The 23648-nt window shown below is 36.4% G+C and overlaps 1 protein-coding gene across 1 annotated transcript in view; it reads right to left on the bottom strand.

The window, feature by feature from the left end:
- LOC149150716 (pre-mRNA cleavage factor Im 25 kDa subunit 2-like) overlaps positions 1 to 23368 on the bottom strand; it is a 43827-nt gene extending 20459 nt beyond the window's left edge. Inside the window, exon 1 of the mRNA XM_089442915.1 lies at positions 23253 to 23368. Coding sequence (XP_089299041.1) covers positions 23253 to 23368 — 116 coding nt within the window. The remainder of the gene's footprint in view (positions 1 to 23252) is intronic.
- Between the last annotated feature and the right edge of the window lie 280 nt (positions 23369 to 23648).

Genomic DNA, 23648 nt, shown 5'->3' with positions numbered 1-23648 from the left:
TTTTAGGTCAAGCACTATGTTGATTTGACCCCCGTTGCACCACTACCCAATGGACCAATACATCGACACTCCGCTCTGGAGAACGATGAAATCAAGAGGCAAATTCAGAAACTACTACAGAAAGGTCACATCCGTCCGAGTTCATCGCCCTGTGGGAGCTTGATCATGTTGGTATAGAAGAATAATGGGACTTGGAGACTCTGTATTGACTATCAGGCACTAAACAAGATCATTGTCCAGAATAGGTACCTGACCCTACGAATTAATGACTTTTTGGACCAACTGAAGGGGGACAAATATTTCAGCAAGATTGATTTTAAATCAAGATACTACCAAGTACCAATCGAACCCTCCTATGTGTGGAAGACTACATTCAAAGCCAAGGAGGGCCTTTTCAAATGGTTGGTTGTGCCTTTCAGGTTGACAAATGCTCCTGCATCCTTCATGAGGCTGATGGATGACATCTTGTGGCCATTTCTGAACTCATTTGTAGTGGTATACTTGGATGACATCCTAGTCTTCAGCCAGAGTTGGGAAGAGCACCTCCACCACATATAACACATTCTCCAAACACTACGACAACACAAGCTATGTGCTAATTTGGAGAAATGCACTTTTGGCTTGACCCAAGTTCAGTATATGGGATACATTATTGATGAATGGGGGGTGCATGTGGATCCAATCGAGATCCAATTCATTCGGAATTGGTTAGCTCCAAGTACTCTAATAGATCTCTACAGCTCTCTGGGTCTTGCAAATTTCTACCGCAGCTTCGTGTTGGGATTCTCTCATATCACTTGGCACTTGAGTCAAGTCACCAAGGGAGGAGCGAAAGAAAAATTATTTTGGTCTGAATCTCAATAGAAGGCATTTGTAGAGTTGAAACATGGCCTCTCCTCTGCACCAGTACTCACATTACCAAACTTGCAACAACCATTTGAGATCGAGACATATGCCTCTGACTATGTTATTAGGGCAGTACTTACTCAATAGGGGAATCTAATGGCATATCACAGTGAGACACTTTTAGACACAGTCCGAAAGTATCCCACTTATGACAAAGAGATGTATTCCATTATGCAAGCCTACCATCAATGGAAGCATTACATTTTGTGGAAGGAAACATTCATCCACACAGACCATCAGCCCCTACATTTCATACAGATGCAAGGGAAGTTGCAGAATGATCACCATTAGAAGTGGTCCACATGCCTACAACAGTTCCATTTGAATATGAAGTATAAGAAGGGTAGCACCAATAATGTTGCAAATTTCCTCAACCGACCACTAAACATGGCATCAACCACTGTGCTCAACTCTTATGGGCATGGTACTTCTGATTGGCCACTTCTCTACAAATGGGAACCAGAATTCAACCACGCATGCTAGACACTCTTAGAGGGATATCATGTTCGCAATTTTCACCTCTAGGATGCCCTATTATGATACATGGGACACCTTTGTTTTCCTTCAAGTGAGCATGCTAAGATGATTTTGGAAGTGTACTACAATTAGGCCACTAGGCATTTCGAGGTCGAGAAGACAGTGGCAGTACCACAGAAGTATTTATATTGGTCGAATCTTCAACAAGATGTTGAGAAGTACATTAGATCCTGCACGGCCCGTGCCATTACCAAAATTACCATCAAGAAGCAAGGTCTTTATACTCCGCTACCTACCCCTAGTTGAACTTGGGAATCCATCACCATTGACTACATCTCGGGCCTTCCTTCTACTAAGTGGGGACATGACTGGGTTTTTGTACTCGTTGACAGGTTCTCAAAGATGGCCATTATGGTTGTCTACAAGAAGAATATCACAGTGGAAGCCTTTACTAAACTCTTCTTTGAACGAGTGTGGGTACACATTAGGATCCCATAGTCTATCATCTCAGATAGGGACAGCAGGTTCCTCAGTACATTTTTGTCTAGTCTCTACTCAATGCTGGACACCAAGCTCACTAAGTCCACAGCTTTCATTACACAAGCTAATGGCCAAATAGAGGTCATCAACAGGATGATCATACACATTCTATGCACGTACAACTCATAGCATCCACGCCCATAGGATGAGAGCCATCCATATGTCCATCGCAACTATAATAGGGCTCTCCACAACTAGATTGGACACAACCTTTTTCAGGTGGGCTTGGGATTCTAGCGACTATGTACCATTGATATGGCCATGCCATTTGTAGTTACTTAGGTAGATTCAACTCATGTCTAGTCCAAAACTAATAAGGCAAACAACTTCATTGAGCACATCCAACATATCAGTGAGTAGGTCCACGACATTCTTGAGAAATCAAATGCCAAGTACAAGCAGTGACATGATCAACATTGGGTGCCACACAAGTTTCAGGTGGCCAACAATGTCTAGTCGCATTTGTGAAAGGAACGCCTTACCGGAGCCTATCAGAAACTCAAACCACTCTGATATGATCCTTACACCATTAACAAGATTGTGGGAGACAATGCATTTGAACTCAACATTCCCCCATTCCTTGGCTTACAGCCAGTGTTCAATGTGGACCTTCTTCGACCATACTTCCCACCATTGCTAGATACATTAGACATTAGAGAACAACTCACACCTATAGAGTTAAATCCATATTGCAAGGAACAAGCCACAACTAATCAGATCATGGACACACAAATCAAGCACACTTTCCGGCAGAAGATCCAACTGTATCAAGTTGTCAAAGTAGGCCAACTCCTTTACCAAGGCAAGTGGCTCACCAGGGATCAAGTTCAACAGAATATTCATCATCTTATGGAGGAGCTCAATGGATTGGGGACCATTTCTTCCTGAGGGAGGAGGAATGATCCAAGTGGATATTGGTGGCCACCCACCAATTCCACTTGGACCCCCACCATTCTTTCTTTCAGTTTTTTAGTTTCGTTAATTGTAGCACAGTTTACTATTTTTAGAACCTTTTTGGGTACTAAACTTTCGGGGTCATTTCGAGGCCCTAAACAATGTTTCCCACTAATTCCACTTGTACCCACACCATTTTTTCTTTAAATTTTTCAGTTTCCTTAATTGTAGCAATTTCTATTTTTAGCATTTTTTCAGTTTCTAAACTTTCAGAGTCATTTTGAGGCCCTAAACAACATTTAGATTTACAAGGAAAAAATTGCATCCTAGGCTAGGGATACACCATTGTGGTTTGAATGATAAACCTAAAAAAAAATGAATGTGACACAATAGATCAACTTCTTCTAGATGTTGCACTGACTATTACAAATCTACCATGTTTTTCACATTCTAAAGGGGTAAATTTCTATGTTAACAGGACCCCTTGCTATTTTTGAAGGTTTCTTATGGAGCAGTTTACTAGGAGGAATGTAAAGTATTATTTCTCTAATGCACCTTGAATGATACCACTTTGCAAGCTCTTATAGGTGGACCTTTAATCATATTCTCCAAGGTTAAACATTATTTTATTATATTTTACATGCATCCATTCTTAGCAGGTGAATTCTTGTGAACATAATGTATTTTGACTAAGTAAGCATGCCTATTTTTAGTTGTACATCCCCCATTAGAGACTTGAGAATGTAATATATTTCCTATTTTTGGATGAGCTCAATTTCTCCTTGAAATGATTTTATCCAGATGTTGTGGCATGGTCAACCATGGATCAAAGAAACAATAAATGAAAAATTCTGATAAAGAAATATGAGGATATTATCATGTCTTATTCTTATTATTGTTATGTTAACCTTTGGTACAATCAACCCAATTTCTTCTAAATTAACATAACTTGAATTCCATGTCAATGGTAAAGTATTTCACTTCTATCATTCCAGTGTAGTTTTATGCCATAAAAATGAGCAAGCTAAGGTTGACTTGTAGCATGTATGACATTTCCATTTCCTTACATCTTCAATCAAATGCACTCTTCTACCTATTTATAAGAGTATCCCCCCTATAATTCTTATAATTTGCTTAGGAAAAGTATGTTACGAAACCAACTCACAAAAAGATAGAAAAGATAAATCAACCCCTTACAATTCATCCTCTTCGAGGGGTCAACCTCCTTTACATTGCACAAATGAACAATTCTTGGATGATACAAATGACTAAACATCCCTTATATATATAGGAGTCTAAGGGGTCACAATATAATCAAGCCGACATAACAGTAATAATACAAAGGCACAAAAATAAAAATAGTGGGTTTCTATGGGGCATACTAATAACAATATGGGGACAATAGGGGCATAATAATAACATTAAGGGATACAATGACAATAGTAATGGGGGAATCACTATTATTATAGGGTCCTAACAAGGTAGGAGATCAAATTACCAAAAACATGGAACTTAAGAAAAACATGTGGAGTTAGCTTGCCATCTAATGAAATAAATTGGAGAAGAAAAATAGAGTGAAGTGGCACATTCTTCAGTTTAAGTAAAGTATTCCTATGTTATTATGAGACAAAAATATCCTTGAGCATAATTATATCTAAAATGACTTGGGTAAAAGCATCTTAGAGTAGTTTCAATTAATTCTTAGGGTAAAATAATATTAGCGTAGTTGTGACACATGGTAGCTTGGTCATAAGTTGTGGGATGTAGACTAATCCATGATTATGGGATTCACTCTTTGCTCCACATTATCTACTCTCTGCCTCTCTCTCTCAATTTAAATTGGACTAGCATCATCTCCTCTTTTCCCATGCACATGTCTACTCCATCTCCAACTCACCCTATCGCTTTACCAATTTATTTCTCATGCATTACTACTTCACTCCCCTTTGTCCTTAGTTGACTAGTGCGAATTAGTTTCTCTCTGCACCCTATCCTCACTTCACTCCACCTTTCCTCTAGTCCACAAATAATATGAGTTATCTACTCCACTTTTCCCTCGAATTAGATAAGGTTTCATCACTTTTATTTCACCTAAGTGCATGAACATTTCAACTCTCTTCTCATATCATTTTACATTTTCTTAGGGAGAGTTTTGCGTGGGTAATTTTACCTCCTTCATTTTTAAAAGGGAGAGGTTTCTCTTGGACTACAGGGGATCTTCTTCAACAACGACAAATTCTTCTATTTATTTGTTGATTTTTCTCATTTATTTATTATATTCTCTTATGTAGGAACATCATTGTATCAATTTTTTAATTTTCTTTATAGCGCAACCAACCTCTTGGATTGTAAATGAAATATCGATTTTGAGATTGTGAGCATTTTGATGATTTCTTGTCCAATACTTTATAAGTTCTAAGAATTTTTCTTGGTCTATCATTTGAAGTTCTCTCTATATATATTTATTTTCTCCAGCTGAATCTAACATTGGAGATACTTCCACCACTTTATCCATAAATCGTTTATAACCATTTTGGTCGCTAAATTGATGGTCAAAGAAAACCATTGCATTCTTGTTTTGGGTGTTTATTTTGTAGATTTACAAGGAAAAAATTGCATCCAAGGCTAGCAACACATCGATGTGCTTGGATAGAACCACCTAAAACAAAAAAGAAAGTGTGAATGTGACACAACAAACCAAATTATTCTAGATTTTGCACTGACTATTATAGATCTACCAAAATCTTCAGATTCTAAAAGGTTAAATTTCTAGGTTAATAGGGCTGCTTGCTATTTTCGGAGGTTTCTTATGGATCATTTTACTAGGAAGAATGTGGAGTATTATTTCTCTCATGCACCTTCAATGACACCACTTTGCAAGCTCTTCTAAGTGTACCCTTAAGCATATTATCATGGTTGGACATTACTTTATTATATTTTACATGCATCCATTCTTAGAGACTGAATTCTTGTGAACATATTCCATTTTGACTAAGTAAACATGCCTATTTTTAGTTGTATGTCCTCTATTACAGACTTTAGAATGTAATATATATCATATTTTTGGATGAAGTCAAGTTCTGCTTGAAAGGATTTTATCCAAATGTTATGGTATTGTCGACCATGGATCAAAGAAACAATTAATGAACAATTTTAATAAAGAAATATGGGGATATTATCCTGTCTTATTTTTATTATTGTTATGTTAATATTTGGTAAAATAAACCCAATTTTTTCTAAATTAACATAACCTGAATTCCATGACAATGCTAAAGTATGCCACTTCTAGCATTCCAGTGTAGTTTTCAGTCATAAAAATGAGCAAGCTAAGGCTGATTTGTAACATGTATAACAACTCCATTTCCTTATCACTTGCACTCTTCTACCTATTTATAAGAGTCTCCTCCCCATAATTCCTCTAATGTTCATAGGGAAGGTAAGAGATCAAATTACCCAAATGTGGCACTTCAGAAAAACATGTAGAGTTAGGTTGCCATCTAACGAACTAAATTAAAGCTGAAAAATTGAATGTGGCACATTCTTCAGTTTAACTAAAATATTCCTAAGTTATTATGTGATAAAAATATCCTTGAGCATAATTATAGCCAATTTGATTTGGGTAAAACCATCTTGGAGTATTTTCAATTAACTCAACTTGTGACAAAATTATCCTTAGGTCAATTTTGAATTTTCAAACTAAAATAAAACCAATATTGAATAAATTTGGATAGACAAAATTGGATAAAATTGTCCTTGAGAGAAATTGGAAAATTTGAATTAGGCCAAAAAAAAATATATGCTTTTTTGTGTTGAGGAAAAAGCGATGTGAGAAAAGTAGGGAAAATATGAGAGAGTATGAAATAAAATAGGACACTAATGCACACCAGGAATTCAATGGGGAATTGAAATATATTACTAGACATGACATGCAACCACTAAAGAAAATAGCAAGTGCTCAAATTCTCATGAAACCATGCTCATCATATTTATCCTTCAATAAGGAATCAAATCCATGATTAGAATCAACATAAAAATATTGTCTATTGGACATTTGATGGCATTGAGGTGGTTAGTTGTATAAGTGTTGGCATTGATGTCAAACAAGGCTCAACATGATGATTGGGTGTCCAAAAGGAAGTTCATGGTAGCTGCAAGCTGCATGGCTTGGTGGTTTTGATTCAAGTTGTGAAGAGACTTTGGAGCCCTCTCTGAGCTAGAAAATGGGATGAAGGAATAATTAGACCCCATCCATTGGATAATGCTCCAAATAATATTTCCAATCGTATGTGGAAGTCCTAGAAGGGACTTCTGGAAAAAAATTAGAGCGAGTTGATGTTTTGTCTCTCCAAACAAGAAAACAAAGGAAAAACTTGTGAAATTTCAAGTTTGAGTTGGTGTCCTTCAGACACGTGTCTAATCGATGATCAGAGGTCCTATGATATCACATATTGGTGATTGAAGGTTCCAAGGTGAAATGCATAACAGAAGAAATTGGTCGATTAATTACTCATATCACAATATTAGAGGTCTCAGCATATTGCATATCAACAATTAAAGGTTCCAAGGCACAGTGCACAGTGGAAGAAATTCATTGATTAGCTATTAGTGATATCTCAATATCAAAATTCTTATGTGATGTCAACAATTTCATATTCGATGATCAACAACATGGATTATTGGTGATCGGTGTTCGACACTCTCAAAAGTGACAAGCATTGGGATGTTGCAATCTGTGAATGCCGATTGAGTTAAATGGTGAAGATTGAGTTTTCTTTATGAAAATCGCTAAGGAGGCCAAGAACGAATTTATAAAGGAATTCTTTGAAAAACCAAGGAAGGCAAGGCCTCTTTCTCTCTCCTCTAGGTAGGACACATGGAGGAATCTGATTAGATCTGATAAGGACAAATGATAGTCTCAGATGATCTCTGATGTGGACATATAGCAGGATCTGATTGGTTTTGATAAGGCCAAGTGGTTTTTGATGACATCATGATGTGGCAGTATGGAAGGACACATGGAAGGTGTCTTCAGTTGTTTTGGATGAACTAATGGGCCATATCCGTGTCACACATGTCACCAATCACAGAGTGCCATGTGGCAGGTGATGATGTGACATCAGCAATAAACGATCAAAGGTTTGCGATGGTTTTCACGTTAGACACACTTGGAAATCATCGATTAGAGGGCTTTGTTATGAGGGATAGCACACAATCACGAAGTGTTAAGGAACCAAGGGCTAGGGCTTAACAGAGGGGCCTATCGATGATTGATGATCGACGATTTGTGGTTGCTGGAATATGGGCAATATGGGCTCTAATAGTGTTAGCACTTGGTTATGGAACAAACACAAAAGCAAAGGCGTAGGGCATAACAAAGGAAATATAGACCCAGGCGGGGGTCTGAAAGTCTTATCCCCTTAAGGATAAGCCCTCGGTTACTGCCCTCTGTCCTATGGTGGAAGTTTTATGAGTGATAAATCAAAAGGTGTTAGACATAGTCGAAGGTAGGAAATTAGTTGTTTCTTAGTGTTACACCACTACACAATACTATGATGGAAAAGATTTGATATGATGGTACATCGACCCATTAAACATTTATCAATCAACAGTTATGGTATTAAATGCGGAGGAATAGATTTTTTGGTCGGGGACCCCAAGTTTACACATTGTAAATGTAAAATAACAACAATGACACCATGAGCATGTACAGCTAGATATCTATGTGTCATAAATATGCATGGGGAGTCTCTTGAAATGTGTAAGGGGACTGAAATTAAATACACAACATGGAGAGTCATGCAGTGAGACAAAGAAGTGATCAATGCCCATCCTCATGATTTAATGCAGCGACAGAACTAAAAAAAGTATGAAACAACAAAAGAATGGAGTGCCATGCTAGGGGTACATGGTTCGGAAGTGTTTATGGTGACACTGGATACATCGATTCAAGTGAAACACTGGAAAAAATGTAGAACCTCCATTGAACTAAGAGGGAATAGTCAGCATATATGTGAGAGAGAAAATCAGTGAGTGTGTGCATCTAAGCAGTATGTTGCAAGGGTATTGCTGAGGAGCATTCAGTGGAGAGCCCTGGATAGTGAAGGAAGAGCACAAAGGATGTGTTTCTATGAGAAAAATGAGGAGATATACTACAAGTGAGCATAAAAAGCAGAGTGCAGAAGTTGAATTTGCAGACAACCATTAGTTGGTATTTTACTTGTAAAATTGTATGCCTCTATTTTCAGTTTGGAATTGCATGAAATAGTAGAACAATGGCAGTGGTAGGTTGGTTCCTTCATACTTAAGAGGTAGGCACCTCTTGGAAAGTTGGTTCTTTCTAAACAAAGGGGGTCGGTGCCTCCAGTGGGTGGGTTCTTACAAATAAACAAATGTAATTAAGCTAGTGCTTAATTTACATCATAAAACAAACAAAAAATTGATGGTTTTTTCCCTCTAAGTTTCCAGATGAAAACACTGTGTCAAAGGCGTGTTGCTCATGAGATTATTACTTGAGTATGTATGTCTAAAAATTTATTGATTCACTATTTCATGAATGAATTATCTCACATGTGAAAGAACATAAGAAGGAACCAGGAACATGTGTAAGAGAAAGGAAATTACCATTTTCTTGAATTATTGACTCATCCCCCCTCTCAGTAATTCCTTATTCCAACATTTGGTATCAGAGCCAAGTTCCTTCAGTAACAGTTTAAACACTGGAAGGTAGATCCATAAGGAATTATGAATAGGAAAGAGTCAAGAAGTTTATTGAAGCAGGGTACCGATCTTTGATGGGGCCAACTATGATTTTAGGAAAGTAGGAATGGAGGCATATCTTATGTCCCTGGGGGTAGATGTTTGTACCTCAGTGCTAGTAAACTACAATATCCTTGATATTACACCCACTGATGAAGATGGCAAGAAATTGTAACTAAGAAATGGTAAATCTAAGTATGCCATTCTTGTTGGTCTTAGTCAATCAGAACTTATGAAAGTTATACATTGTAAGTTTCCTTATGAAATGTTGGAAAAGCTTAACTAGTACCATGAAGGAGGTGATAAATTCAAGCAAACGAAATTTTAGACTTTCATAATGCGGTTTGAGAGGTTGACGATAAATAATGAAAGCATAGCAAAATACTTCATCAAAGTTGATGAAGTGGTTAATATGATTACAGGACTTGGTGAAGAAGTCAAGGAAGATATGATCGTTCAGAAAGTATTGAGGTCTCTACCCATGATATTTAATACCAAAATATCATTTATTGAGAAAATTTCTAAGATCTCAAGATGGATCAGCTACATGGTACTCTGAAAACCTAGGATATGAAAGTAGCAATGAAGAAATATAAATTGAAGGAAGAGACATTCAAAGTATCCAGTAATGCAGAGTAACACAAAGTTCATCAAGACGTCTCCAACAATGAGTCTGATCAAGAGGTGGCTCAACAGTAAAGAAATTGAAGCGTGGCTCAGGAAAATATAAAGGGAAGTTTCCCTTTAAGTGTTTTGATTGCGGAAGAGTTGGACATTTCTCTTCCAAATTCCCTTACAAAGAAAAGGTAGAAAGAGAAGAAGACCTAAAATTTAGAAATATGTGTCAGACATATCAAAAGAAGAAACCCTACAAGAAGAAGGACTTTTATTCCAAAGAGGATAACTCAACACTAGAATTAGACTGTGAAGACTCATCAGAAAATGAGACATATAAGTATCTTCTCATGGAATTCAAAACAAACAGCAAGAAACAAGGTATTATGGAATCTGAAGAGGAAGAAGAGGAAGGAGTGGTATGCATTGAAGGGGAACTCATCAGTTCCCTTCATGAGTTGAAGAAAGAAAGGAAGAAAAATAAGCAGCTAAAGGAATAGTCGTAGTTTACATAAGAAGGAATATATACCTATGATGATGAGGAGTTCGCCTATCAGAAAGAAAATCTTGAAGAAGTTATCAAGAGAAAGAATAGTCGAGCCATTCTGCTGAAAGGAGAACAAGGAAACCGTGAGATACTAGAAGATGAGAACAAGCAACTGAAATAAGTGTTGCTCAAGTTAAAAAGGGAAACGAGCTCAAAAGTATGCAAAGATGATTTTTTTCTTTGAAATTTGAGCTGGAGGATGCCAAAAGAAAGGAAGAGGTGCTTCAAGATATGATTCAAGAATGGGAAGAAAATTGTCACTGTCTTGAAGCAAAGGTTATATCCCTAAGAAATCATTTTCATGAATAAAAGACCGAAAATGGTCTAAACGAGAAATTTGTTGAAGGGACAAGAAGACTAAATCATATCCTTAATTTTCAAAGGCCCTTAGGAATCAGAACTAGAGTGGGATACTCTAAGACACAAGAATCTTCTATTGGGAAGAAGAAGATAAAATTCAGGTTTGCAAGAGTTCAAGAAGCACAAAGTCTTAGGGAAAAAACATCATGAAAAACTTCATGCAGACAAGAGATCAACTAAACAAAGAGTAGATCGTAAATGGAAATTGAACCAATTATTCAATCAATGAAGGTATTTTCCTACTCAATCTCATAATTCTTTTAACAATAGGAATCCCTATTTGATTTATGGTCATTGTTATAAGTGTCATATCTTTGGACACAAATCTATTGATTATAGAAAAGTCAAAGTTGAAAGAGATGAAAATCTCAGATATGATACACATAGACTCATAATTCTCATGATTCCTCACTTAGGAATCATAACGTATTCTCTCCCCTACTAAGTGAAGTCGAATGCTTCAAGTGTAATAATTTTGGGCACAAGTCCATTGAGTGTAGAAGCAAGTTTGAATACATATCTAAGTATCAAAACGACAGACACAAGGATATCCAAAAGGATAAAGGAAGCTAGAAACAAAAGACCAAAAATAGCATGCCATGTTGCCTCGTCTTATCGGCTCATAATAAGGAGAACAAATGGTATATGAATACTGGTTTTTCGAAACATATGATTGGGGACAAAATCAATTTTTTGTCACTGAAAGAAAAAGACAGTGGAGGCAATGTCACTTTTGGAAACAACACTCTTGTAACAATCAAGGGAAAAGGAGTGGTCAGTATTGAACAAAGCACAAAAGCATAAAATGTTTTCTATGTGGAAGGTGTCAATCAAAATATGCTCAGTGTTAGCTAGATGTGTGACAATCGCTATGATGTGACCTTTCGATCTGAATACTGTGATTTCCTAATTTGAGCTAGAATGGAATAGTGCCAACTCTATTTGTTGGATACTTGGAATCATCGCCAACCTCAACCTGTACTCTAAGCCTTTTTTCTTCAAACTAGAAAATAATTTCTAGGTTGATGTAATATGTTGGGATGCCCCGTTTCCCGCATACCACATGTCCCTTGGAATTATGCTAGTAGAAAGGCAAGATATCATCGAGAATCCTTCTCGATTTTTGTAATGAACTCATTCATCTGAGTTTTTATAAATACCACTATCTCCATTTGTTGTTAATTTTTTTTACCCTTCTCTAAACACTGTGATGTATAATGATTGTGCTTACAATAAACAAAACACTATATTTTGATCAAGTCCTTTCCTGACTCCTCACTCATTTCCTTACCCTGATTGGGTCATTTACTTCTACCCTTATTTGACTAATAAATTAGAGCTAGGTTCTCGTTAACACCCTTCTTGTTTTTATTTGACTCCATCTCATTATCCTTATACAAACTATCATCCCAAAGCCTATCAAGTCAAAATGTTTTTCCAAAGGGAAAATACCTATAAAATTTTCCCATGAAGGTAAAAAACCATTGGGTGCCATTTCAATCAATATGAATCTACAATGTTCTTAAAAATGATTGCAAAATGATTAAGAATTTGTTGATCTTTACAAGGTAATTGGTGATTGTGTCTAACCTAACAACTTACATGGATATGAGGTTTTTACACAATCTTATTGTTATCTCAAAACTAGTTCCTGATAGGCTATTGATCAGGTAGACCTTAAGTAACTATTTGAAACCTTCTTTTGGCCAAGGCTTAGCCTCCTCAACCTGAGAGGGCTCTCTCAAAGGATTAATGATTCTTGATTATGAGTAAGATGGCTAACTTTTGTGAAACACATGTAAAAATGTGAGTGGTGGAAACACAATTAGAAAGTATCCATTAGGTTTATGGTGTCAGATATGCTTCAGTATTGACAATAAGGTTAGCTCTACATAGAAGTCAGGGCATTTAGAACTCAATGCATGTAGCATAAACTAGAAACACAAAGGACCAACACAATTTACAAATGCAAGAAGGATATTAGAGCACTGTTAGTGATTTCTAAGTAATCACACATTCATACCACTGTAGATAATAAGAAGAGAACAATACAAGATATTCAAAGCATCGAATTCCTTCTGATTCCTGAGAAGCAAAGCCAAAGTACTGTATTTCTAAAAATAGAGTCTTTACATAAATCCAAATATGAGAGCTTTTCTGAATAATTTTCCAACCCTTTGTACATCAGCTCTTCTGCTATATATAGAGCTCTTTCATAAACGAGATTCCTCCTCCAGCATGAGGGCAACTCGAATTCTTCCTATGATGACACCTATTAACACTTAAAACTAACTAATAAATGCAACTGACTGCTAACTAGCAGTTTTTAGAGACCTAAAACAATTAGGATTAACACTTCATCATGTTGGTAGTAGCATTAAATAAAATCCAAATTCGTTCTCTGACATATGGCCTTCTTCAGTTTAGCTTTGGTGGATGTTTGAAACTGCTTGCTGACCCTTAATGTCTCATCTATTAACTGCTCCTGGAAAGTAGGAAACCACCCTTGTTTTTCTGCTTTTGGTCTCCACAAGGATATTTGAAATCAATTATCCCTGCTATTCGTATTTGATTACACAAAAATGTTTGGACTATCATGTTTTAATGCACTGTAGACCTTTCCCATGCACCTGTATGAAGATAAAACCTCTTTAATGCTGCCTGAAGTATGATGAACAGTACTAGCTTTGATCACTTTTATAACAAATGGCTTATGGTTCATATAAGCTTTTCCTTTGCTCGTTTTTCCTTTGCTGGATGCTTGTATTGTGTAAATGATCTCTCTCCAGAAACTCCTTTTCAAAAAGGTTTCGCTTTTGTCCCTCAAAATTGGTCAACTTCATCAAAATATGCAGCTATAGCAGTTTCGTAGCGCGCTACAAAACTGCTGTGTATTAGGCATCATCTTCATCAATTTTGTAGCGCACTACGAAACTGCTGTGTAATCACAAAAACACAGTTTTTAATGCCAAAATTTGACTATCTTAAGCTTCTTTATTTTGAAATGTCCTTTCCATCTTCCCTAAAACTATTCAAAACTAAATGTAGAGGCACCATTCTTCATGGAAAACTTCAAAAAGGTAAATCATCAAAATTTAGGACTCAACCTTACTTGCTGTGTGATTTTCCTTAGCTAAGGAAATCCTTCCCGTTGTCCTAGTTGTATCTTCAAATCCTTCATTTTCCTCTTCATAATTCTGATCCCAACTCTCAGTCTCATATTAACCTTTCTGATGAATTTTGCTTCCTTTATTGCAGGGACTGACCAGGTATAGTATTGTGCATGACCGTCAACCACCTCAGGTATTGAAATTGTTTTGTCTTCCCATAGAGCCTCCATTTTATTAAAATGGGCTTCCTTGATTGCATGTTTCCTTGAGGCTTTCTTCAGTTTAGCAATTTCAAGGTTTGTTAATTCCAACTTCTTCTTCAACTCTTCAACACTTTATTCCTCTTGAGGTTCTTCATGGGTTTTTGCTACCTCCTCTGTTTCACTTGACTCTAGATATACCTCTTTTGAATGCCTGGTCACAGGTCTTCTTGGCTTAAAGACAAATTTAAAAACCTGATCATCAAATTTGAGCTTTTTAAAGGCTTTGGTCTTCTGGGTTTTGTCTTTACTTGATTCTATCAAGTCTGCTCGAACCAGAGGAGACTCCTCAATGTTAATAGCTTGAAGCAAGTCATTCAGACTTCCCTTTGAAACCGGGCTTTCCTCAGTCACCACTATCTTGCCTTTTTCTTTAGCTAACTAGCTCCTAGTTATTCTTCTCTGAACTGCTTCACCTGAAGACTGCTCGTGTACACCTTCTTTGCTTTGAGCTTTCTCTTTCTCTGAATTTAGAGGTGTGTCTTGAATTACCAATGGTCCAGTGGGCTCCTTTACCTGTTTCCTAGCTTTCAGTTTTATGAATCTCCTCGATCTCGTTTCTGCATGATTCCTAACCGCCAGTGGAGAACTCTTCGTAGCCTGAGGGTTGAGGCCAGTTTCATTTTTGAAACCAGACATAAACATAAACACGGACCATTTCTTATCTACTTTCTGGAGCTCATGCAAAATGATCAATTTGACTAAGCCGCGATGAAACAATGAGGTCTCACAAGCTTCCTTCTTTAACTAAACTTTATCACACATTTTGCCAGGGCTACGAAATAAGTAGAAAGGAAAATCAAGAGATATCTTTCCTGTGAAATGTAGCAGAAGCTTGAAGTGATATGAATACACCTTATGATACCTTCCCTCGCAGGTGAAGTACCTATGTATGTAGGTAAGTAAATTCGCATATGAGTCTTTAACAAAACTCCTGGGCACAAATTTGTTTAAGTCTGAATCGATGAACTTCGGCTTCATAAATTCTTTACAGGGGGTTGTTGGAAATAATACTGAGAGGGGGGGTGAATCAGTATTATTAGATCAATCAAACTTTTTCAATGCTCAGAAACATATACGCTACTTCAGTTAGGTGAACCAGCGTGTACACGCTACTGTGACTAAATAAAACAGCGTATAAGAAGAAAACTCATAATTTAGTTAGCTTATTCTTCAGTTAAGTTCATCAGGACATTATTCACCACATTAACAGTAAACAGGTGCAGTATAACAGAACAGATCAAAAGCCACACACATGAACACCAAGATGTAAGGTGGAAACCCAATGTGGGTGAAAACCACCTGCTGCAAGTTGTCTCTATCTTTCTTTAATATGAAACTTCAGTTTACAATCTTTTGTACTGGTGCAGCCTTATACCAGTACGCAGGCTACAACCTGCAGAAGGCTACAACCTTCTCTCGTTCTCCAAGCTTCCTTCGAAGGGAGCTCCAACCCCCTTTGCTCTTGTACTAGCCAAGATACTAGTACGTAGGTGCTGACCTACAATCTTCTTTCCTTCAGGTACCACCTTTCATACATTTTCAGACTGGATATTCCTGAAGCACAACATTACAATCTGTAGACCCCAATTCATTCAACTTTCAGAACAGATCATTGAAGCATAAAACAACCAATACTAGTATTATCAAACTTTGAATCACTGAACCACTGAACCCTGTCAATCACCAGATACCAGAACACAGAGCAGTCTACAGAACTCTGTAATAACAGTCAGATCCAACTGCAAACCCAAAAATCAAGCTTTAAGAGATATACGCTACTTCAATGAGCGAAACCCGCGTATACACGCACTTTTACCTAAGCCAAACTGCGTACAGATCTAAAAATAGATTCTCTCAACTTGCAGCTGTACCAGACATCAGTTAGATCCAGAACATAATATTGCGACAGTATGCAGATCTAGAAATACGCATAATTAACCATATCATAATAGTGCATTTCAAACCATTAGATCCCGATTTATCCTTAGATCTAGTCTTCCATCCGCCGATGTGATTTCTCCTTAGCTCATATCAAGCAACCCAGATCCTACATATCAGATCTCTTTCTCTCTTAGATATTCAAGCCTTGTCGAAAGATATTTTTGCCTAATGATCTTCTTCTCCTTATATAGCCTTAGGCCTTGCTCAATACCAAGAGCCAAAACCATAGTAACACAATACCATCAACTTCAAAACTAGGGATCGACACGCCCGTCGAGACACAATGGTCCGAAATCATAGGCACAACTTCCAAGGACTAACCACCATGGACCAAAGGTACTTTTCCACATACACGCGCTTTTTCTGAATCCAACTTGCGTGTACACGCGACTTGGGCTTAACGAACCTGCGTATATGAACTTCCTTGGCATGCTGTACTAAGATCTGTCTTCTGATTAAGTTGCCATCACCTGTACCAACCTCTGAGCACCTGTACCAACCTCTGAGTGAGTTTCCATCAAGGACAACATTTGAATCATAATGCCAACAGGGGTCATCTCAAACTTGAAATTTTTAAACCATCTTTCTTGTCCCCTTGGAATCTCAGTGACTACAAATATAACTTCTATAGAGATGGGCAATTCGAGCACCCCAACTTTCGAATTCAGTCCTGTGAAATTTAAGTAAAATTCCTTGGTGACTTGCATATGGCCTCCTTGAAGTTTTTTGCAAAACCTCCAACAACCAACCTGTTTGAAGGCTTGTTCCACTTCATCATTCTTTAGGAGGATATCTAAATGCTTAGGTTCATTCCTCAGACATTTTCCTAACCTGTGATCCTTTCTTTCTGTAGACCCCTCGATGAAACTTCAGCAGAATGAAAATTTGAAAGACAGGTACTGTCTCAATCTTCAATCACTGCCTCACTTGATAGCTGCCTCGCTTGAAAACTGCCTCGCTTGATGTTCAAGGAATTCAAATTGAATGCTTGCCAATTTGTTCCTCATGCAATGAACGCAATCATAATTATGACTGTGAATATTTGGCCTCTTTTTGAAACTTGCAATCTGAGCGTACCAAGACATTTAACGACCTTAATGATGATGATAAGTAGTTGAATGTAATAGGAAAAGTGTGTGGAATGACAACTGATGATGTAAAAATAACGGATTTTGACAGATATGACAGCTAGATGAGATTTGTTACGGATCTGCACGAATCCCCGATTTCATAGCGCAGCCAGTGCAAAATCTAGATTTTGTGCTACAAAAACACCTAGACTGGGTTTGTGCGGTATGAAAACTCCTAAACAGTTTTGTAGTGCATAAGAACCTAGAAATAAATTTGATACATGGGATCTACGTGAGTTATGGGACCAGTGATGAATGCGAACGGATTGTTGACCTTTATTTAACCATACCACCTAGAGTCCTAGGACTTAGACACTGAAGTAAAGATGGGAAAAAAAAATTGAACTCGGACTAACACCTAACCTTTACAATCTTTACTGATAGTGAAACCCTCGCCTCCTATAATAATAAATTGAAGACACCATTAAATATATCCTCCAGCTGCCCTCTCTGAGATCTATTGCACAAACTCCTAAATTAGAAAATAATTAAAACTTCCTTTTCATTACACTTTTAGTAAAGAATCTATTTTTAATATTTCTCTTAGTCTCAGTCATGCATTGGGTTTCACAAAATACAATTAATTTTCTAAAAATAGAATTATAATTCTCAACTTCCTTTTGGTACAAAGTTGTTTTTGGGATGGGGTTTCTAAGTAAGAGGCTAGTATTGATGAAAATACTAATGGGAAGAATTATATTATCTCCTCTTTGCTAAATGAATCAACAATACAACACTGCAAGAGATGCATAAATTCAAAATTAAGAAATAAGAAACCAAAATTAAATATGTTAAGATGTACAAGGTACAAGCCTTTAATGAATAATTGGTAAAGGAGGTTCATAAATTGAGGCAAGAAAATATTGACAAAGGAAAGTGGGGAAAGAATTCATTAAGGGAAGAATTAAAAATTGAAAAGAAATGGTAAAATCAAAAGGTTTCATTAGCATAATCAAGAACTTAAAAATGATGTTAAAATTATGAAAAAGCATCTACATGAGTTTTAATCAAAGAATAGGGATAGAGATAATAGCAAAACAATTGAAGGGAATTCTAGCAAAATACTTGAAGAGGAAATTGACAAGTTAAAGAAACCCAAAATATCATTGAGATAAAATTAGAAATGAAATCCAAAATTAAGGAAATACATAAGGATTCGATTAATGGAATTGCATTTTAACTTTAAAAAAAGAGAAAAAAGACAAAATTTTGTAAGGTCAGTAAAAAATAATTCAAGTTGATATCAAGTTGAAAATATGAAAATAAAATATAATGTGATTATTTCAAAGGTAGGTAGTACTAAATACCAAGTGAAAACGATAGACAATGTCATGCCTCTAAAAAGAATATGGATGACATGGATGTGAAAAATGAAAAAAAGACGATCATGGGTGAAACCATATCAACACCCTTATTTACCAAGAAATTTTTCAAGGAAGACAAAAAAATTGACATCAACATTATCAAGGAAGAGGATGGAATAATCAACAATATTCATAGAAAACATGACAAAACCATTATACAAAAAATTAATATGAATGAATAGCTACTACAACAATTTGGAAAAGCCATAACAATTACATGTGTAATTAAAGGAAATAAAACCATGCAACAACTAGTGATCAAGTATTAACATTGAAAAGAATTGAATTTGAATTGATGGATCACCATTCATGTAAATTCCTTTACTAGAAAACTTTGCAAACAAATAGTTTTGAAAGAAGATACTATTATATGACCCTAAGAGAGGCATATATTAGGGGCTGAAGAATACACAATATATCCCCAATGAAATCATATATGTGGTTAAATGTATATGTAATGGGGTAAATACATGTACTAGTGATTGATTGAATGAAAGACCACGTGTAATGAGTGAATAGGCATATATAGAGGTCATGTACGTGTTATTAAGGGTAGATGTGATTTGGATACATGAATGCATTGAGCGATTTGAGGGAGGTTCTTCTATTATTTAAAAAGTTATTATATAACTTATTTATCATATTATTTTGAAGTTGTGTTCCATGCTCACATTTAGTTCACATAGGTGAAAGATCCACTATGGATTATAAATATATGTGAAAAGCACACGAGAAAGATTTTAAAGTACAAAAGGAATAAACCAACTTCAATTAAATTACATCTCCCCCCAATCATTGAGATCTCACTCAGACTATGTCTTGTGGTTGAGATGTGATTTAACCCTTTGCATACCCTTCATTTCATAAGTTTGGGCTATTGATCATATCCATAATTATAATCTCCAAAGTGATTAACGGTTGAGATTAGATTTCAACATCACTTTATATCAACAACTGAGGTTCACTGAATTCACTAATGCAAAAAACCTTCAAATTTCATTAAATTAACTCACTCCTTCATATAAAATTTAATCAGTTTAATTATTAAAATAATTACTAAGTTTAAGGGTTAGTAAGGCAACTTCTACATGCCTAAACACTTAGGTGTATAAAAACATACCTTCTTGACCTATTAACATCAACAACCTCATCCCTCCTTTAACAATTTCATTGGGATCAGGCAAACCACAACAAGAACTGAACCCTATTGGATGCCTTAATACTCCAAACCCATTGGCACACTTCTATTAGAATTTTGGAAAATTTCATAATTTACAAGCTTACAAATTTATTCCAAGACCTTTACACTAATGAATCAGAGTCTACATGCTCGTAGAGAGTCTCAATGGAGCACATCCCTAATTCTACTCAGCCAGTTATTGGATTTGCAATTAAGAATACTAAGAATATGAAGCACGACTTTTTCTTGAGTTGCTTTTAGGTTATATGAGTTGCTTTTGCACTCCCAAAATTTTTCTACTACTGGATCGTCCTTTGAGTCCCAAATAACTACCATTTCTTGGTCATTCATGAACATTATATGAGCATGCCCTTGAAGTGGAAGGGAATGTCGAATAGAATATTATGCGTTGAAATTTTTTCCCTTTCTTTTTGTGCTCTTTTTAAAGTTTAATCTTTATGCTTGTGTATGAAGAATACTTTTAGCATTGTATGCACATAATTCACTTAGAGATTTAATTCAAAATGATACACTGAATGTGGTAAAAAGAATTTAATAGCGTAACTACGAAGGTGACAATGTGCTCAAGAATCTTTATTAACGAAAACCAACCTGCTCACTATTATAGGTGACATAGGACGCAAGCTCAAGGACCTTTATTAACAAAAACCAACCCGCTCACTATTATAGGTGACATAGGACACAATGGCTCTCGAGACTTTATTTATGTAAAACTAACACTTCTTTTGCTAATGTCAATGAAAAGTGGACTTCATTCGATCCAACCTTGGAGAATATTCATTCCTATGCACTTCCATGCACACACTACAACAACAATATTTCTGATACCCATTGATTTATATATGGCATAGCTACAAAATAGAGATAGAATCCCTATTGAAATATTACGAATATTCTTATTACCTATCAAGTATCATAAAGGATTCTTGTGGGTTGGTTTCAAGACCACCTGTACATGTTGAGGTATTCATCCCGAGACTCAACGTAATTGAATTGATATATTTGGTTAACCATAGAGCCAACTTCACATCCTCCAAGGAAATGCCAAATTATGTTCAATATCAGAGCATCTTAGACAATTAAATGTTTCTGTAGTCCTACATGTGCACTTGGTGAGACAAAGGGGTAAAGACAACCCCATGCATTCATAGGTTGACTATATTACTAGTTCTATACCATACAAGTAGTGGGTATCCTAAAGGACTCTCAAAATTACATAGTCCTTGAGCAACTTTGTAAATGACAACTCGCTTTCAACATTTCAGCATATTGTTTGCATGTGTTCCACAAATTCTAGTTGACTCCCATACTATTCAAATTTATTTTTGGTTGATCTAAAGAATAATATAATTCTACATGCACCCTTAATGTGACAAAGGGTTTAAGACAACTTACACATCTCTAAGCTATCTATCTAGAGTTCTACACCATACAAGTACACCATACAAGTAGAAGGTATCCTAAAGACCTCTCAAGATTACATCGAGCAACTTTGTGAATGACACCTAAATCTCAATCTCTATATTAATATTATTTCTTTCGCATCATATCTATTTTATATTCTCTCATTAACCTTCCACTAAAAAGGAAAGCATATTAGCCTCTCACATAGTATTTTGATGTATGTTCCACAAGTTCTGATTGACTCTCATGATTAAGATTAAAAAATTAATTTTGGTTAATCTGAATAATAATATATACTTTTATCATCACATTTTTTTGAAATTTCCAATTTGAAAACCACAACAGCCAAAATATCAAGATATTTATCTTCAGGGACATGGTGATATAGACAGCATGCTTCGTACAGAGTAGTAGCCGTATTCTCATGGTTCGCACGGAGTAGTAGCCGTATTCTCATGTAAGGATATACTTGCTTAAATGAAACGACTATTAAAATTGTAAGTGTGATGGGAATGATTTGTGCACTGTGGGGACAGCAACCCAAAATGAGGACGCTTCCAAGTAACCATAAAAAGCTTCAAATAACCATACGTGTAAACAGTCGAACCTCTAGCTACAAAAAAAAAATTAAAGGCCTCCTCCAGTGACATGTATCTGCGAAAAGAATTAAAGGATCCCACAGTTCCACTAACCTGTAGCTGAGGAAAAAATTGAAGGATCCCACAGTTAAGCTCTCCGAAACCCTGTAACCCAGATATGAAACCCCTGTAACCCAGATATCATCGCGCTCTGAAAAAACCCAGATATCATCGCAAAAGTGGCGCCTCAGAGACTTGAAGTGGAGCCCACTGGTGTGTTAAGTTGTATCAATGTTTTATAATAATTATAATTTAAGGTGTGCTAAATTTTTTTAAAATCAAACCCATCAATAATCATTGGTCGATAGTAAATAGATTTTAGTGGGGATTCTGCCTGCTCATACAAAGGTGGCGCCATTATTTAATAAAATTCGACTGACTCTTTTTATCTGGTCGATATTTAATATGTGAAATCGATAGGTACAATATTAATCATATCGAGATGGACCACTGAAAAAAACATGGCAAACCAATTTGAATTCTAATTAAAATAACCCGTCTATCCTCAGGTAGATGATATAATAATGCAAGCAAACAAAAAAAAATATCATGCGAGACTTTTACAGTGGAGAAGAGGGATGAGAACGGTTGTTGCGTGCAGTAGCGTATATATCTTTTTCACATAAGAAACCGAGATTGCTGGGTGTTTGGGTAAATATCTTTATAGAGAGGGTAACCGGGGGAAGACTTCGGGTGCACAACGCCTTCCAATATCTTCAACACTTTTGGGTCATGATTGACCTGTTCGGCCTTCGCCATTCAATATTTTAAATTTCAATATATAGGAGCCGGCACTGGTGGCTATAAAAAAGGTACATGAATAGAGTGTGCAAACGGAATTTCATATACATCAACATAATAAAACAACAAAGTATAACAACCTGTGAAAAATAAAACCGTAAACCCTAGTCCAAGCCAGTTAGGGTTCATGAGGGCTAATCAGGAGGATATAATTTTTCTGGTTTGGTAACCGTGCGTGGGAACCGTAACAGATCAATGCCCAGAAAAAAGCGTTTAGATTATGTTAAAACCAACTATCGAGGTAATCATGATCACTTTTCACTTTTAGTCAAAACAAGAGAGTCGCCATTGAAGCATTTACTTACTTGACCTTCATTCTAGCAAGCCTGTCTTGAACAGAGGTGTCCTTCTCCATATTGGGATCTTTGGACCCCAATCTGTAGTTTTCCAGAGGGTAGGTAGTTACAACCGGTCCCGACATTTTCTCTTGCCGATGTTTTACACGTTAGTGAGCTTTCTTCCTTCTATTTCCGCAATGGGCTGGCTGTCTATTTACGACTGCGATTGGATAGCGGCTCTCTGTGGAAACTTCAGGAAAACCGCCAACGAAATCGATTAGTTTTGGGCCGTAACACAATCGATATAAAATGAAAATATATAGGTGGGGTTCGCCGCCGATAAACATGGGAGGTTCCGTCAGGTGAACTAAAATCGAACGCTTGCGAGGGATTCAAACATGTATTATTAGAAATATAATTCAA

The sequence above is a fragment of the Pinus tabuliformis genome, chromosome 9 (assembly GCF_031772625.1).
Source record: "Pinus tabuliformis cultivar Carrire ecotype Pingquan chromosome 9, CPIR1, whole genome shotgun sequence".
NCBI lineage: Eukaryota > Viridiplantae > Streptophyta > Pinopsida > Pinales > Pinaceae > Pinus > Pinus tabuliformis.
Note: the sequence above shows the minus strand (reverse complement) of the source record. Positions and strands in the feature narration are given on the sequence as shown.